General features: G+C 46.5%; 1 protein-coding gene across 1 annotated transcript; it reads right to left on the bottom strand.

The window, feature by feature from the left end:
• Nucleotides 1-13,299: 13,299 nt before the first annotated feature.
• misp (mitotic spindle positioning) lies at nt 13,300-18,520 on the bottom strand. The gene is given in 5 exon segments (XM_056410776.1): nt 13,300-13,741; nt 13,836-13,874; nt 14,019-14,098; nt 14,101-14,256; nt 16,658-18,520. Coding segments are annotated over 5 exon segments (2,034 nt in total). The 5' UTR covers nt 18,327-18,520; the 3' UTR covers nt 13,300-13,651.
• Between the last annotated feature and the right edge of the window lie 1,363 nt (nt 18,521-19,883).

Raw genomic sequence — 19,883 nt, 5'->3', positions numbered from 1 at the left:
CTACAGGACTAGAGGACTACAGGACTAGAGGACCACAGGACTAAAGGACTACAGGACCAGAGGACTAGAGGACCACAGGACTAGAGGACCAGAGGACTAGAGGACCACAGGACCAGAGGACTAGAGGACTACAGGACCAGAGGACTACAGGACTACAGGACCACAGGACCAGAGGACTAGAGGACTGGAGGACCACAGGACTAGAGGACTACAGGACCAGAGGACTACAGGACTAGAGGACCACAGAACTAGAGGACTACAGGACCACAGGACTAGAGGACTAGAGGACCAGAGGACTAGAGGACTACAGGACTAGAGGACCACAGGACTAGAGGACCAGAGGAACACAGGACTAGAGGACTACAGGACCAGAGGACCAGAGGACTACAGGACTACAGGACTAGAGGACCACAGGACTAGAGGACTACAGGACTAGAGGACCAGAGGACTAGAGGACCACAGGACCAGAGGACCAGAGGACTATAGGACCAGAGGACCAGAGGACTAGAGGACTACAGGACCACAGGACCAGAGGACTAGAGGACCACAGGACTAGAGGACTACAGGACCAGAGGACTAGAGGACTAGAGGACCACAGGACTAGAGGACTACAGGACTAGAGGACTAGAGGACTAGAGGACCACAGGACTAGAGGACCAGAGGACCACAGGACTAGAGGACTACAGGACCAGAGGACCAGAGGACTACAGGACTAGAGGACTAGAGGACTACAGGACTACAGGACTAGAGGACCAGAGGACTAGAGGACCAGAGGACTACAGGACTAGAGGACTACAGGACCACAGGACTAGAGGACTACAGGACTAGAGGACCACAGGACTAGACTACAGGACTAGAGGACCACAGGACTAGAGGACTACAGGACTAGAGGACCACAGGACTAGAGGACCACAGGACTAGACTACAGGACTAGAGGACCACAGGACTAGAGGACTACAGGACTACAGGACTAGAGGACCACAGGACTAGAGGACCACAGGACTAGAGGACTACAGCACTAGAGGACTACAGGACTAGAGGACTAGAGGACTACAGGACTAGAGGACTACAGGACCAGAGGACTACAGCACTAGAGCACTAGAGCACTACAGGACTAGAGGACTACAGGACTACAGGACTACAGCACTCGAGGACTACAGGACTAGAGGACTACAGGACTACAGGACTAGAGGACTACAGCACTAGAGGACTACAGGACTAGAGGACTACAGGACTAGAGGACTACAGGACCAGAGGACCAGAGGACTACAGGACTACAGCACTAGAGGACTACAGGACTAGAGGACTACAGGACCAGAGGACTACAGGACTAGAGCACTAGAGGACTAGAGGACTACAGGACTACAGCACTCGAGGACTACAGGACTACAGGACTAGAGGACTACAGGACCAGAGGACTACAGGACTAGAGGACTACAGCACTAGAGGACTACAGGACTAGAGGACTACAGGACCAGAGGACTACAGCACTACAGGACTAGAGGACTACAGCACTCGAGGACTACAGGACTAGAGGACTAGAGGACTACAGGACTACAGGACTAGAGGACTACAGGTCATCATCACAATACAAAATACTTTGTTTACATTGAGCCACCCATCGGTTGACTTCCTGTTGTCATCGGTTGACTTCCTGTTGTCATCGGTTGATTTCCTGTTGTCATTGGTTGACTTCCTGTTGTCCTGAAGGTTCAGTTTGAGTTTCTGGCGTCAGTACATGCAGCAGCCAGAGGGGGCGCTGGTCTTTATGTTTGGATCTCGGGTCACGAAACAAACTACAATATAAAAACCTTATTGTGCCTGAAGACCAGAACCTTCAGTCCGGTCCAGTCCTGGAGAACCTTTATCTGAAGGGGGGGCTCCACCTTGTGGAGTCCACAGTGTTGAGCCACCAGGACGAAACCACACCTGAACCACACCTGAACCAGACCTGAACCACACCTGAACCACACCTGAACCACACCTGAACCAGACCTGAACCAGACCTGAACCACACCTGAACCACACCTGAACCACACCTGAACCAGACCTGAACCACACCTGAACCACACCTGAACCAGACCTGAACCAGACCTGAACCACACCTGAACCACACCTGAACCACACCTGAACCACACCTGAACCACACCTGAACCACACCTGAACCACACCTGAACCAGACCTGAACCACACCTGAACCAGACCTGAACCACACCTGAACCACACCTGAACCACACCTGAACCACACCTGAACCAGACCTGAACCACACCTGAACCAGACCTGAACCACACCTGAACCACACCTGAACCACACCTGAACCACACCTGAACCAGACCTGAACCACACCTTAACCACACCTGAACCAGACCTGAACGAGACCAGAACCAGGCATGAACCAGACCTGAACCAGACCTGAACCACACCTGAACCAGACCTGAACGAGACCAGAACCAGACCTGAACCACACCTGAACCAGACCTTAACCACACCTGAACCAGACCTGAACCACACCTGAACCAGACCAGAACCACACCTGAACCACACCTGAACCACACCTGAACGAGACCAGAACCAGGCATGAACCAGACCTGAACCACACCTGAACCACACCTGAACCAGACCTGAACCACACCTGAACCACACCTGAACCACACCTGAACCAGACCTGAACCACACCTGAACCAGACCTTAACCACACCTGAACCAGACCTGAACCACACCTGAACCAGACCTGAACGATACCAGAACCAGACCTGAACCACACCTGAACCACACCTGAACCAGACCTGAACCAGACCAGAACCACACCTGAACCACACCTGAACCAGACCAGAACCAGGCATGAACCAGACCAGAACCACACCTGAACAACACCTGAACCAGACCTGAACCAGACCAGAACCACACCTGAACCACACCTGAACCACACCTGAACCAGACCTGAACCAGACCTGAACCACACCTGAACCACACCTGAACCAGACCTGAACCACACCTGAACATTCTTCAGTACTATTACATTGATACTATGACTAATATATCGTACTATTACTATAATATTATTACTATAGTATTATTACTAATATATAGTACTAATACTGATATATAGTACCATTACTATAATACTATTACATTGATACTAATACTAATATATAATAACACTATATTCTCTGATAGTGTCCTCGGGTCAACGTTCCCCGTGAGTTTAGCTCGTGTATTTTCAAAATAAACTTCAGGCTTCACAGGAAGTCAGGTTTAGGCAACAATCCCCCCCTCCCCCCCCCCCCCGCCCCTCCAGCCACTCTTCCCACAATACTATGATATATATAGATATACATATATATATTACATAGTAATATATATATATTAGTATGTAATATATATATATGTGTATATATATATTATATAGTAATATATATATATTAGCATGTAATATATATATATATGTTTATTACATAGTAATGTATATTACATAGTAATATATATATACACACATATATATATCTATATATGTGTATATATATATATTACAATGTAATATACATTACTATGTAATATATATGTAAATGACTATATATATATATATATTACATAGTAATATATATATAGTAATATATATATATTACATAGTAATATATATATATATATATATTAGTATGTAATATATTTATATATATATTAGTATGTAATATATATATGTTTATTACATAGTAATGTATATTACATAGTAATATATATATATATACATATATATATATATGTGTATATATATATTACAATGTAATATACATTACTATGTAATATATATATGTAAATGACTATATCATATATATATATATATTACTATGTTGTAGACATTACTATGTAATAAACATATATATATATATATTACTATGTTATATATATATTACATAGTAATATATATGTTTATTACATAGTAATATATACATATATATATTACATAGTAAAATATATATAATATAGTAATATATATATATTAGATAGTAATATGTATATATATATTACATAGTAATATATATGTATATATGTGTGTATATTGTATATTACCAGTTTTGTTGTTATTGTGATGCTTTGGTTGCTATAGTGATTCTTAGCATGTTTGTTTGTTGTGTGCGACCCGATTGGTCGAAGAACTCTGTTCAGAGTGTTTTTGTGTGAATATGAATGTGTATTTATTACAGATACAAGTGTAATATTGCAGAGTACGTTATTATTATTATTATTATTATTATCATTATTATTATTATTATTATCATTATTATGTTCTATATTATTTCCTCCTTGGTGGCTTGTCAGTATTATATGTGTATTTATATAAATATATATATATTAATATATATATTAATATATATATTAATATATATATGTGTATATATACATATTTATACACATATACATATATATATGTGTATATATACAGATATATGTGTATATATATACATATCTATACACATATATCTACATATATATGTGTATATATATACACATATATATACGTATATATATGTGTATATATACACATATATATACACATATATATATACAGGACTGTCTCAGAAAATTAGAATATTGTGATGAAGTTCTTTATTTTCTGTAATGCAATTAAAAAAACAAAAATGTCATGCATTCTGGATTCATTACAAATCAACTGAAATATTGCAAGCCTTTTATTCTTTTAATATTGCTGATTATGGCTTACAGCTTAAGAAAACTCTAAAATCCTATCTCATAAAATTTTAATATTTCCTCAGACCAAGTAAAAAAAAAGATTTATAACAGCTGAGTGTTTGTCAAGGCTCAGGAAACCCTTGCAGGTGTTTCGAGTTAATTAGACAATTCAAGTGATTTGTTTAATACCCTACTAGTATACCATGATATTCTAATATTTAGAGATAGGATATTTGAGTTTTCTTAAGCTGTAAGCCATAATCAGCAATATTAAAAGAATAAAAGGCTTGCAATATTTCAGTTGATTTGTAATGAATCCAGAATGCATGACATTTTTGTTTTTTTAATTGCATTACAGAAAATAAAGAACTTCATCACAATATTCTAATTTTCTGAGACAGTCCTGTATACATATAGATATATATATATGTATATACATATATATATGTATATACATATATATATGCGGTTCACCCTGACAGACTCAATATCAACAGACTGGTCTGAACCGGTTCCCTGACACCTCCTGCAGGTGAACCTGATGACCTGAGTGGGTTTTGAAAAACTAGCTAGTGTAGCAACATTTAGGCTACAAACAACCCAGAATGCAACAGTCTGTCTCTCTCCATTAAAAAAACATTTCTGATGTTATGAATACATAACTCCAACAGATACACACACACCTCACAAACACATGCACACACACACACACACAAACAATTCAATTCAATTCAATTCAGTTTATTTGTAGAGCCCAATTTCACAAATTACAAATGTGTCTCGGAGTGCTTTACAATCTGTACACATAGACATCAGAATCAGAAATCAGAATCAGAAACAGGTTTATTGCCAAAGAATGTTTTCACAAACAAACGAGGAATTTTTTTTGGTGGAAGGTGCAACATTTGGACATGACAAACAAACAACAATCAACGCGACGGAAAGACAACAAATAATGTGAGAGTGTTTGGGTGTGTGCTTCAAGTGGTGTGTTTTAGTTAAAGTGCATGTTAAAGTGACGTGTGTGGAGGAGGGAAGAAGAAGGAGGAGGGAGGAGGAGGTGGGAGGAAGAGGAGGAGGAGGAAGAGGAAGAGGCGGGAAGAAGGAGGAGAGAGGAAGGTGGAAGAAGAGGTGGTAGTCCTGGGGGTGACAGTCAGTCAGTCCCGGGGTCCATTCATGAGCCCGACCGCCGACGGGAAAAAGCTTTTGTTGTGGCGGGTGGACTTAGTCATGATGGACCGCAGCCTCCTCCCCGAGGGGAGGGACTCGAACAGGGAGTGTCCAGGGTGGGAGCGGTCGGCGACAATCTTTCTGGCCCTTCAGTGACCTGGAAGTGAACAGGACCTGGAGGAAGGCAGATTGCAGCCGATAACCCTCTCGGCCGGCGGATGATGCTCTGCAGCCTGCGCTTGTCTTTGGCTGTGGCTGCAGGGTGCCAGGCGGTGATGGAGGAGCAGATGATGGACTCAACGATGGCCGTGTAGAACTGTACCATCATCTTCCCTGGCAGGTTGAATTTCCTCAGCTGCCTCAGGAAGAACATCCTCTGCTGGGCCTTCTTGGAGATGGAGCCGATGTTCAGCTCCCACTTGAGGTCCTGGGAGATGATGGAGCCCAGGAAGCGGTAGGACTCCACAGCGTCGACGGGAGTCACACAGGATGAGAGGGCGGGTGGGGCTGCATTCCTCCTGAAATCCACAACCATCTCCACTGTCTTCAGGCGTTGAGCTCCAGGTTGTTCTGGCTGCACCAGGTCACCAGGTGGTCAGTCTCCCACCTGTGGCGGTCTCGTCCCCACCAGAGATGAGTCCAATGAGGGTGGTGTCATCCATGAACTTTAGGAGCTTGACGGACTGGTGACTGGAGGTGCAGCTGTTGGTGTACAGGGAGAACAGCAGAGGGAGAGAACACAGCCTTGGGGAACCCGTGCTGGTGGTCCGGGAGCCTGAGACGTGTTTCCCCAGCCTCACGTGCTGCTTCCTGTCGGTCAGGAAGTCTGTGATCCACCTGCAGGTGGAGTCGGGCACGTGCAGCTGGGAGAGCTTGTCCTGCAGCAGGGACAGGATGATTGTATTGAAGGCAGAGCTGAAGTCCACAAACAGGATCCTGGCGTAGGTTCCTCGGGAGTCCAGATGCTGGAGGATGTAGTGAAGGGCCATATTGACTGCATCGTCTGCAGACCTGTTGGCTCTGTAGGCGAACTGCAGGGGTCCAGGAGTGGGTCGGTGATGGTCTTGAGGTGTGACAGGACCAAGCGTTCAAAGGACTTCATGACCACAGAGGTCAGGGCGACGGGCCTGTAGTCATTGAGTCCTGTGAACTTGGGTTTTGGGGACGGGATGATGGTGGAGGCCTTGAAGCAGGCTGGAACGTGGCATGTCTCCAGGGAGGTGTTGAAGATGTCGGTGAACACCGGAGACAGCTGGTCAGCACAGTGCTTCAGGGTGGAGGGAGACGGAGTCCGGGCCCGCTGCTTTGGGGTTCTGCTTTTAAACAGCCTGTTGGGCTCTCTCCAGGATGACGAGGCGTCGCTGAGTTGATGGAGGGTGCTCCAGAGGTGTGAGCCCCTGATGGGCTGGGGAGGGTGGGCTGATGGTCTGTGGCTTGTTGGTGGGGCTGTGGGGATTGTCTCAGGACTGCTCCATTGTCTTTCAAAGCGGCAGTAGAACTCATTTAGCTCGTCTGCCAGAAGCACATTGTTCATGGAGTGGGGTGATTTGGGCTTGTAGTTGGTGATCTGCCTGAGCCCTCTCCAGACAGAAGCAGTGTCGTTTGCTGAGAGCTGCTGTTGCAGTTTCTCAGAGTACAGTCGTTTAGCATCTCTCACCGCCTTGCTAAACCTGTATTTGGACTCTGTGTACAGGTCCTTGTCCCCACTCCTGAATGCCTGGTCCTTCTGCAGTCTTAGCTTCCTGAGCTCCGCTGTGAACCAGGGTTTGTCGTTGTTATAACTCACCCTGGAGCTGGATGGAATACAGCTGTCCTCACAGAAGCTGATGTAGGAAGTTACAGCCTCTGTGTACTCATCCAGGCTGTTGGTAGCAGTCCTGAAGACATCCCAGTCAGTACAGTCCAAGCACGCCCGTAGATCCTCCAGAGCCTCACTGGTCCACTTCTTGAACTTCCTCACCACAGGTTTGCAGAGCTGGTCTCTGCCTGTATGAGGAATCAGATGAACCATGGCGTGGTCAGAGTTTCCCAGTGCAGCTCGAGGGACGGCGTGATAGGCCCTGCTGATTGTTGTGTAGCAGTGGTCCAGAATGCTCTTCTCTCTGGTAGGGCATTTAATTAACTGTCTATATTTAGGAGTTCGTGGCTGAGGTTTCCTTTGTTAAAATCCCAGTACAATAACTAAAGAGTCCGGAAGGTCCGCTCCACACACCGTATCTGTTCGGCGAGGTCTGTTGTGCCTCGTTCACGTTCCCCTCTTGACATGTAAACTCCGGCCAGGATGAATGAAGCGAACTCACGTGGGGAGTAGAAGGGTTTGCAGTGAATGATAAAAGATTCCAGGTCCGGCGAACAGTGCTGTAGAATCACCGTTACGTCGTTGCACCAGCCGTTGTTGAGGTAAAAGCAGATTCCTCCACCTTTTTTCCGGAGAGCTCCGTGACCAGTCCGCACGGAACAGCTGGAAGCCAGCGAGCTGGAGCGCAGAGTCTGGTATCGAGCCACTGAGTCATGATGCCGTCAAGCACAGAGCGGAGGATGAGGAGAAGTCTCTGTCTCTCCCACCAGCAGCTGGAGTTCGTCCAGTTTGTTGCACAGTGAGCGGACGTTGGAGAAATATGCCCGGCAGCGCTATACGAGATCCCGTTTCCGTGGCCGTACAAGCGCCCTGAGCGTTCCCTCTCCGGCGTCTCACCGGCGAAGGCGGTGAGCACACCTTTACAAAAATGTCCAGTAACTCCACAGAAGTTAAAAACGTTGGAAGTAAATCCGCTGGAGTTGTTCCCCTGATGTTCAAGAGCTCTTCTCTGGTGAAAGAGCTCTGGGAATCTAACAGAAAACAGTATTTAAAACGAAAACAACAAAAAACATCGCGCACCAACACACCGAGGCGACCGTCCGCGGCGCCATCAGGATAAAGAATGTACATCCCTGACCTTTGACCTTTGACCTCACATCGGACCAGGAAAAACTCCCAAAGAACCCTTCAGGGAAGAAGGTCAGACCCTTGAGGAGAGAACAGAGGAGGATCCTCTCCAGGATGGACAGAACAATAGATGTCATGTGACCAGAAGGACAGATTAGAGTTAAAATACATTCAATGAATATGACAGAGTGTATGAATAGTTCATAGTAGGCATATTCCACGATGGAGACCTCCACCATCCATCAGGCAGATGGCGGTGGGGAGGAGGAGTGGGCGGAGTCTCAACAGTGGGCGGAGTCTCAACAGGACAGTGGCGTAGTCAGGAGCAGGAATTCCACGACCCAGACCTCGATGATCCATCAGCAGATAGGATCTATGCCGTCTCATAGGGTCCGATGACCCCATGAGACGTGAAGTCTAAGGACTCCGGGAGAAAGAGTTAGTAGCGTGTGATTGAGATGAACATTCATCCCTAAGGAGAGGAGAGGAGAGAGGAGCTCAGTGCATCCTAAACATCCATAAGGAGAGAGGAGAGAGGAGCTCAGTGTATCCTAAGCGTTCATAAGGAGAGAGGAGAGAGGAGCTCAGTGTATCCTAAACGTCCCTAAGGAGAGAGGAGAGAGGAGCTCAGTGTATCCTAAACGTTCATAAGGAGAGAGGAGAGAGGAGCTCAGTGTATCCTAAACGTCCCTAAGGAGAGAGGAGAGAGGAGCTCAGTGTCTCCTAAACATCCCTAAGGAGAGAGGAGAGGAGAGGTGCTCAGTGTATCCTAAGCGTACACAAGGAGAGAGGAGCTCAGTGTCTCCTAAACGTCCATAAGGAGTGAGGAGAGAGGAGCTCAGTGTATCCTAAATGTCCATAAGGAGAGAGGAGAGGAGCTCAGTGTATCCTAAACATCAATAAGGAGAGAGGAGAGGAGAGAGGAGCTCAGTGTATACTAAACGTCCATAAGGAGAGAGGAGAGAGGAGCTCAGTGTATCCTAAACGTCCATAAGGAGAGAGGAGAGGAGCTCAGTGTATCCTAAACGTCCATAAGGAGAGAGGAGAGGAGAGAGGAGCTCAGTGTATCCTAAACGTCCCTAAGGAGAGAGGAGAGGAGAGAGGAGCTCAGTGTATCCTAAACGTCCCTAAGGAGAAAGGAGAGGGCTCAGTGTCTCCTAAACGTCCAGAAGGAGAGAGAGGAGAGAGAGGGCTCAGTGTATCCTAAATGTCCCTAAGGAGAGAGAGAGAGGAGCTCAGTGTCTCCTAAACGTCCATAAGGAGAGAGGAGAGAGGGCTCAGTGTATCCTAAACGTCCATAAGGAGAGAGGAGAGGAGCTCAGTGTATCCTAAGCATCAATAAGGAGAGGAGAGGAGAGAGGGCTCAGTGTATCCTAAGCGTCCATAAGGAGAGAGGAGGCGGAGCTCAGTGTATCCTAAGCGTCCATAAGGAGAGGAGAGAGGGCTCAGTGTATCCTAAGCGTCCATAAGGAGAGGAGAGGGCTCAGTGTATCCTAGCGTCCATAAGGAGAGAGAGGAGGGCTCAGTGTATCCTAGCGTCCATAAGGAGAGAGAGCTCAGTGTATCCTAAGCATCCATAAGGAGAGAGGGCTCAGTGTATCCTAAGCGTCCATAAGGAGAGAGAGAGGGCTCAATGTATCCTAAGCGTCCATAAGGAGAGAGAGGAGCTCAGTGTATCCTAAGCATCCATAAGGAGAGAGGAGAGGAGCTCAGTGTATCCTAAGCGTCCATAAGGAGAGAGGAGAGGAGCTCAGTGTATCCTAAGCGTCCATAAGGAGAGAGGAGAGGAGCTCAGTGTATCCTAAGCGTCCATAAGGAGAGAGGAGAGGAGAGAGGAGCTCAGTGTCTCCTAACCCTCCCCCAGCCCTCTCAGCCTATAGCAGCGTCTCTAGACCTGGACCAGGTGACCCTGACTCAGGTCTATAACTATCAGCTGTCAGAGAGGAAAGTCTTCAGTCTCCATGAGGGGGCGGAGCCTCCAGGACTGAAGGTGGAGCTGGTTCCATAGAAGAGGAGGAGCTTGATAACTACAGGCACACACACGCCTCACAAACACACACACACACAAACACACACACACACGCCTCACAAACACACACACACACAAACACACACACACACGCCTCACAAACACACACACACAAACACACACACACACACGCCTCACAAACACAAACACACACACACACCTCACAAACACACACAAACACACACACGCCTCACAAACACATGCACACAAACACACACACACACACACACGCCTCACAAACACACACAAACACAAACACTGCACACAAACACACACAACACACACACACATGCCTCCTGAAACACACACAAACACAAACCTGCCACACACACACACACACACACACACACCTCACAAACACACACACACACAAACACACACACCGCCTCACACACACACAAACACACACACCGCCTCACACACACACAAACACACACACACGCCTCACAACACACACACACACACACACACGCCTCCACACACACACACAAACACACACCGCCTCACAAACACACACACACACACAAACCTCACAAACACACACACACACACACGCCTCCTGAACACACACACACACACACACACACACACCACACACACACACACACACACGCCTCCTAAACACACACACACACACACGCCACACACAAACACACACACATAAACGCACACACACCTCAAAAACACACACACACACACACACGCCTCACAAACACACTCACACAAACACACAAACACACACACACACGCCTCACAAACACACACACACAAACACAAACACACGCCTCACAAACACATGCACACAAACACACACCTACCTCACAAACACACACACACACACACACACACGCCTCCTGACACACACACACACTCTCAAACACACACACAAACACACACACACACATGCACACAAACACACACACACAAACACACACCGCCTCACAAACACACACACACACACACTCCTGACACACACACACACACGCCTCCACACACACGCCTCCACACACACACACATACACACGCCTCCACGCACACACACCTCCACACACACACACGCCTCCACACACACACACAAACACACACACACACCTCACAAACACACACACACACACACACACACACACACACACACACATACCTCACAAACACACACACACACACACCTCACAAACACACACACACACACACACACACACACACACACATGCACACACACACACACAAACACACACACGCCTCCTGACACACACACACACAGACACACACGCCTCACAAACACACACACACACACACACACCTGGCCTCCACACACACACAAACACACACACACACGCCTCACAAACACACACACGCCTCAACACACACACGCACAAACACACACCTCACACACACACACACGCCTCTCACACACACACACACACACACACGCCTCACAAACACACACAAACACACACCGCCTCACAAACACACACACACAACCTGCCTCACAACACACACACAAACACACACACACCGCCTCCTGAACACACACACACACGCCTCCTGACACACACACACACACCCTGAAACACACACACACACCGCCTCACACACACAAACACACACACACACACATACCTCACAAACACACACACACACACACACACACACATACCTCACAAACACAGTTACACACACACACACACACACACACGCCTCCTGACACACACACTACACACACACACGCCTCCACAAACACACAAACACACACACACACACACACGCCTCACAAACACATGCACACAAACACACACACACGCCTCACAAACACACACACAAACACACACACACGCCTCACAAACACACACACACACACACACACACACGCCTCACAAACACACACACACACACACACACGCCTCACAAACACACACACACAAACACACACACACACACACGCCTCACAAACACACACACACACACACACACACACACAAACACACACACACGCCTCACAAACACACACACACACAAACACACACACACGCCTCAAAAAACACACACACACAAACACACACACACACGCCTCACAAACACATGCACACAAACACACACACACACGCCTCACAAACACATGCACACAAACACACACATACACTCACACATACACACACGTACACACACATACACACACATACACACACACACACTCACACACACTCACACATACACACACCTCCAGACACTGTCCATTGGACATTTTTTTCTTTCTGTTTATCGTTGTATTTTATTGAAACTAATTATATTTACATATAATTCTGAGATGATATATTAATACAGTATATAAAACATGTGTACATCTATGTATTCATATACAAGCACACGTTCTCTTCTTGTCCCGTGTTGCCATGGCGACAGAGACCCGGTGTGTGTTCTTCAAGTTGTCACGGGAACTCCTCAGCAGACGTTTAATGTCTTTCATTTCACAAATTAAATCCACTGAACAATTAACTTTCATTTATTGTTATTTAGAATTCATATTCCACAAATCTCTTATTTGAACATATAAACAGAGAAGAGGACATTTGACTTTATTATTGTGTGTGAGATGAGTTTCAATCATGTCAGAGACCTCCTGGAGGCTGATTGGACGAGGACAGGGGACAGCCCTGATTGGACGAGGAAGTTAGTTAGTGAAGAGACCAACCAGAGGAGTCACCATGTCATCCTGCAGCTCCTGATCCTGGTCCTGATCCTGGTCCTGGTCCTGGTCCTGATCTTGGTCCTGGTCCTGATCCTGGTCCTGGTCCTGGTCCTGGTCCTGATCCTGGTCCTGGTCCTGGTCCTGCTGGTCTCACTGGTCCTCCTGATTTGAGAACACGCCAGCTTCCCAGCGCAGAGCGCGTTGGTTTTTATGTCGAATGACTCGAGTCGACTCAACAACCTGAAGGAGACAAGGAGACAAGGAGACAAGGAGACAAGGGCATGCAGACGGTTGGGTCCAGCTGCTGGATGAGGGTACAGGAAGTGGTTCCTACCTCGCTGTTCACGTCGTCAACCAGCTGAATCCCTGCATACTGAACCAATACAAACACAGAATGAGGAGCTCTGATTCGCTCACGCCATCGTTACAAAACATCACATGACAAACCTCCTGACTCCAACAGACAGGAAGCACCAAACCTTCAAAATAAGAGCCAAGACGTCATAACAGGACTCACCATGCCCTCCTCCAGCTTCAGTTGGACTTGTCTCTCCTTGAAGTCCTGCAGCAGAGTCTCTGATAGACCTCTAAGGGGGGGGGATGGGGCCGGACCGCCGCGGGGGAAGAAGAGGAGGGGGGGAGGGATGAGGAGGAGGAGGAGGAGGAGGAGAGGGGAGGTGTTGAGGACCAGGGCTGAGCCGTGATGAAGGACATGGAGGGACGAGGAGACGGACAGGACACACTGATGGGTTGATCTGGAAATACAAGAAGAACATCATCAATGACGTCATCAATGACATCATCAATGACGTCACCGATGACATCATCAATGACACCATCAATGACATCGTTAATGACGGTACCAATGACATCACCAATGACGTCGTCAATGACGTCACCAATGACATCACCAATGACATCGTCAATGACATCGTCAATGACGTCACCAATGACATCATCAATGACGGCACCAATGACATCGTCAATGACGGCACCAATGACATCATCAATGACATCGTCAATGACATCACCAATGACATCATCAATGACGTCACCAATGACGTCACCAATGACATCATCAATGACATCACCAATGACATCATCAATGACGTCACCAATGACATCATCAATGACATCACCAATGACGTCATCAATGACATCACCAATGCCGTCACCAATTACATCACCAATGACGTCATCAATGACATCACCAATGACATCATCAATGACGTCACCAATTTGACATCACCAATGACGTCACCAATGACATCATCAATGACATCACCAATGACATCACCAATTTGACATCACCAATGACATCACCTCCTGTCTGGACGTTACTGGTCCTGTCTGGATGTTACTGGTCCTGTCTGGACGTTACTGGTCCTGTCTGGACGTTACTGGTCCTGTCTGGACGTTACTGGTCCTGTCTGGACGTTACTGGTCCTGTCTGGATGTTACTGGTCCTGTCTGGACGTTACTGGTCCTGTCTGGATGTTACTGGTTCTGTCTGGACGTTACTGGTCCTGTCTGGATGTTACTGGTCCTGTCTGGACGTTACTGGTCCTGTCTGGATGTTACTGGTCCTGTCTGGATGTTACTGGTCCTGTCTGGACGTTACTGGTCCTGTCTGGATGTTACTGGTTCTGTCTGGACGTTACTGGTCCTGTCTGGATGTTACTGGTCCTGTCTGGACGTTACTGGTCCTGTCTGGATGTTACTGGTCCTGTCTGGATGTTACTGGTCCTGTCTGGATGTTACTGGTCCTGTCTGGACGTTACTGGTCCTGTCCACTCTATAGAGTGAAGAGGTTCAGACTCGGACTGGTTACTGATTGACTCAGTGCAGCTGAACCAGCTGAGGCTGCTGGACTTTGGTCGCTCCCTTCTTCAGGAACTTGTTCTCTCCAGCAAGGTGACGTCACCAGACCACATGCAGGTCTGCGTTACATTTGAAGTCCATTCGGTTTGATTCTCTCAACACGGTTTATGCTCAATTCCTGCGAAAGACTTCCATGAACAAATCAAGCTGCAGAGGAAGTGATGTGTTGAGCTCCTCGCTCATCAAACAGCCTGAACATCTTCTGAAGGAGCTTTGATTGTTCTGATTGATTTATTTTCCTCCATCATCTTAATGAGAAATTTGATGTTTTCACATCATTCAGTTTGATCACAGCAGCACCTGGTGGACGTCAGAGGAACTGCAGTGAGACACAGAGGCACTTTGACAAAAATTATGGTCTGATAGTTCGACCTGAACCAGGTCCACCTGGTCCAGGTGAGAGGCTGCAGGGGGACGCTTAGGATACACTGAGCTCCTCTCTCCTTATGGACGTTTAGGATACACTGAGCTCCTCTCTCCTTATGGACGTTTAGGATACACTGAGCTCCTCTCTCCTCTCTCCTTATGGACGTTTAGGATACACTGAGCTCCTCTCTCCTTATGGACGTTTAGGATACACTGAGCTCCTCTCTCCTCTCTCCTTATGGACACTTAGGATACACTGAGCTCCTCTCTCCTCTCTCCTTATGGACGTTTAGGATACACTGAGCTCCTCTCTCCTTATGGACACTTAGGATACACTGAGCTCCTCTCTCCTTATGGACGTTTAGGATACACTGAGCTCCTCTCTCCTCTCCTCTCTCCTTATGGACGTTTAGGATACACTGAGCTCCTCTCTCCTCTCTCCTTATGGACACTTAGGATACACTGAGCTCCTCTCTCCTCTCTCCTTATGGACGTTTAGGATACACTGAGCTCCTCTCTCCTCTCTCCTTATGGACGTTTAGGATACACTGAGCTCCTCTCTCCTTATGGACGCTTAGGAGACACTGAGCTCCTCTCCTCTCTCCTTATGGACGTTTAGGATACACTGAGCTCCTCTCTCCTTATGGACGTTTAGGATACACTGAGCTCCTCTCTCCTCTCTCCTTATGGACGTTTAGGATACACTGAGCTCCTCTCTCCTCTCCTCTCTCGTAACATAATAAAATGAATAAGCATCTTTTGAGGGTCTATTCTATCTATTAACTAACACTTATTACAAGGAGCTTAGTAATGTGCTTTATGTGTAATCAGATTACATCAACAATGAACCTTCTGGAGCAGATGCCTAGTTTTCTAGATGCTAATAGAACCTGGATGAAGACGACGTACCTGTGTTGGCAGGTGGGTCTGGCGGTTCCAACAGAGGAGCTGTTTCCTCCCTCTGCTCCCTCAGCTCCTGCTCCCGCCTCAGGGCCTCCTCCATCTCCTTCTCGATGAAATCTGGAGCTCCTTTCCCTCTGGAGTGCAGGCCGTTTGACTCCAGGTTCTCCCTCCAGGACCAAGGCGTGGTCGACGTGGTTCCGAGCCGAGGTGTCGGTGCAGGTGAAGAAGTCGTTTGCACCTCGGAGCCCTTCACGGAGAAGGAAGGAGGAGCTGAACTCTTCCTGCTGACGTTGGGCTGTTGATGAGGACCGCATGGCGGCGGGAACACGTCTGCTCCTCCAGACTCACCATGAGACATTTCTTCTGTCGTCTTGTCCTCGTCGTGTTGGTCACGCTCTCTGTCCGGTCGAGGGTCGAGACGCTGTCGTCCCAGGATCTCCTCCTTCTTGTGCTTCTCCTCCTGGATCTCACGCTGGATGATGAAGTTCACTCCTTTCTTTGCTTTAGCTTTGACAGGCGCAAGTGTTGCTGGGAGCCGGTTGGTTGTTACCTCGACCATCTCCGCTCTGCTGTTGCTCAGCGTCAGCCCTCGTGAGCGCCGCAGCTTCTCCTCGCGCTCCTGAACGAAGCGGATCTCCCTTTCGATCGGGGTCTCATCGTCGCCGGTGGACTCGCAGCTTCTTTTCTCTTGCCGAGTGTCACCACGGAACATGCCATCATCACCGGTGTAGCCGCCGCCCACCTCCACAGGCAGACTCTCTGTCCGCTTCTTCTCTGGGAACATCTCCTCTTCTTCCCTTGTTGTGGACGTTGTGGTATTTTTTCCGCTCACTTCCAAACTGTCACATGTTTCCATCTGCTCTGCCGAGGGTCGTGTCTGCAGAGACACGTCCCGATGTGTTCTTGAGGACCTCGGGGGGCGGGGCGGGCCCGTCTCCATCTTCAGGAACTTTTGTCGGGCAGCACTGAAGTTGATCTGCTCTTCGTCAATGCTCCCGGAATCAGCTCTGAGGCCGACGGGCCTGAGACCTTCTCTCAGTGTGTTGGTCCTCCTGCTCAGGGCCTTCAGCGGACCGGGCTCTTCTCTAAACGTCAGGTTCTTCTTTGGCGCTTGGCAGCGAATGATCTCCTTCCGAAGCTGCTGGTCCTCTTGTTGCCGGATGACCTTGTTGCCGTTCCTCTGTTCCACTTTGTACTCTGAGTCTCCATCGCTGTCTGCAAAGAGACTCTCTGGCTTCTTGCTGCTGGTGTAGGTCTGTAGTTTGAATCCTTTCTCCTTCTTCAGAGTTGCCAGCTGAGTCTGCCGCTGCGGTGAGAGCATCCAAGCTTCGTTCATCTCGGCCTCGGGACTCGAAGGATCCTCCACGAAGGAGTAGAAACCACAGTGAGATCCCACGCTGCTGCTGGGACTGCTGGGACGCCCCTCGTCCACGGCGCCGTCTCCATCCTGCGATACGGCGACCTGGACTCCAACGGGTCTGCATCCGCCCCCCTCCTGAGAGGAGACGGCCGCCGACGAACGACTACAAGTGACGGAGATGCTGTCGGAGCCGAAGGTCGCATCGCTCGGGGCCGAGGACTCCCTCGGAGCCGGGCCGGCGATGGTGCGCAGGTCTGAGGGTTGAAGGAGGGGCGACAGAGGCTTCAGCACCCAGGGCCTCGGGGGGCGGTCCATGGCGGCAGGTCAAGGGTCAGAGGGAGGAAGACGCCGAGCGGAGCTCTGAGGAGGAGGAGCCTCCAGACGGCTGGCGAGGCTGAAACAACAGGGGACAGTTGTCATGGAAACACGAGGCGAAGCCAGATGGAGTTGGGACAAAGTAATGAAGAAGAATAAAGTAATGAAGAAGAATAAAGTCATGAAGAAGAATAAAGTAATGAAGAAGAATAAAGTCATGAAGAAGAATAAAGTAATGAAGAAGAATAAAGTAATGTAGAAGAATAAAGTAATGAAGAAGAATAAAGTCATGAAGAAGAATAAAGTCATGAAGAAGAATAAAGTAATGAAGAAGAATAAAGTAATGTAGAAGAATAAAGTAATGAAGAAGAATAAAGTCATGAAGAAGAATAAAGTCATGCAGAAGAATAAAGTAATGTAGAAGAATAAAGTAATGAAGAAGAATAAAGTAATGAAGAAGAATAAAGTAATGTCGAAGAATAAAGTCATGAAAAAGAATAAAGTAATGAAGAAGAATAAAGTAATGTAGAAGAATAAAGTAATGAAGAAGAATAAAGTAATGAAGAAGAATAAAGTAATGAAGAAGAATAAAGTCATGAAGAAGAATAAAGTAATGTAGAAGAATAAAGTAATGAAGAAGAATAAAGTAATGAAGAAGAATAAAGTAATGTAGAAGAATAAAGTCATGAATAAGAATAAAGTAATGAAGAAGAATAAAGTCATGAAGAAGAATAAAGTAATGAAGAAGAATAAAGTAATGTAGAAGAATAAAGTAATGAAGAAAAATAAAGTCATGAAGAAGAATAAAGTAATGAAGAAGAATAAAGTAATGAACAAGAATAAAGTAATGTAGAAGAATAAAGTCATGAAGAAGAATAAAGTAATGAAGAAGAATAAAGTCATGAAGAAGAATAAAGTAATGAAGAAGAATAAAGTAATGTAGAAGAATAAAGTAATGAAGAAGAATAAAGTCATGAAGAAGAATAAAGTCATGAAGAAGAATAAAGTAATGAAGAAGAATAAAGTAATGTAGAAGAATAAAGTAATGAAGAAGAATAAAGTCATGAAGAAGAATAAAGTCATGCAGAAGAATAAAGTAATGAAGAAGAATAAAGTAATGAAGAAGAATAAAGTAATGTCGAAGAATAAAGTCATGAAGAAGAATAAAGTAATGTAGAAGAATAAAGTAATGAAGAAGAATAAAGTAATGAAGAAGAATAAAGTCATGAAGAAGAATAAAGTCATGAAGAAGAATAAAGTAATGTAGAAGAATAAAGTAATGAAGAAGAATAAAGTAATGAAGAAGAATAAAGTAATGTAGAAGAATAAAGTCATGAATAAGAATAAAGTAATGAAGAAGAATAAAGTCATGAAGAAGAATAAAGTAATGAAGAAGAATAAAGTAATGTAGAAGAATAAAGTAATGAAGAAGAATAAAGTCATGAAGAAGAATAAAGTAATGAAGAAGAATAAAGTAATGAACAAGAATAAAGTAATGTAGAAGAATAAAGTAATGTGTGTAAACATGTCCAGACCCTAAAGGACGGAGAGGTCGCC

The sequence above is a fragment of the Pseudoliparis swirei genome, unplaced genomic scaffold (genome assembly GCF_029220125.1).
Source record: "Pseudoliparis swirei isolate HS2019 ecotype Mariana Trench unplaced genomic scaffold, NWPU_hadal_v1 hadal_26, whole genome shotgun sequence".
NCBI lineage: Eukaryota > Metazoa > Chordata > Actinopteri > Perciformes > Liparidae > Pseudoliparis > Pseudoliparis swirei.
This window is presented reverse-complemented; position numbering and strand designations above follow the sequence as displayed.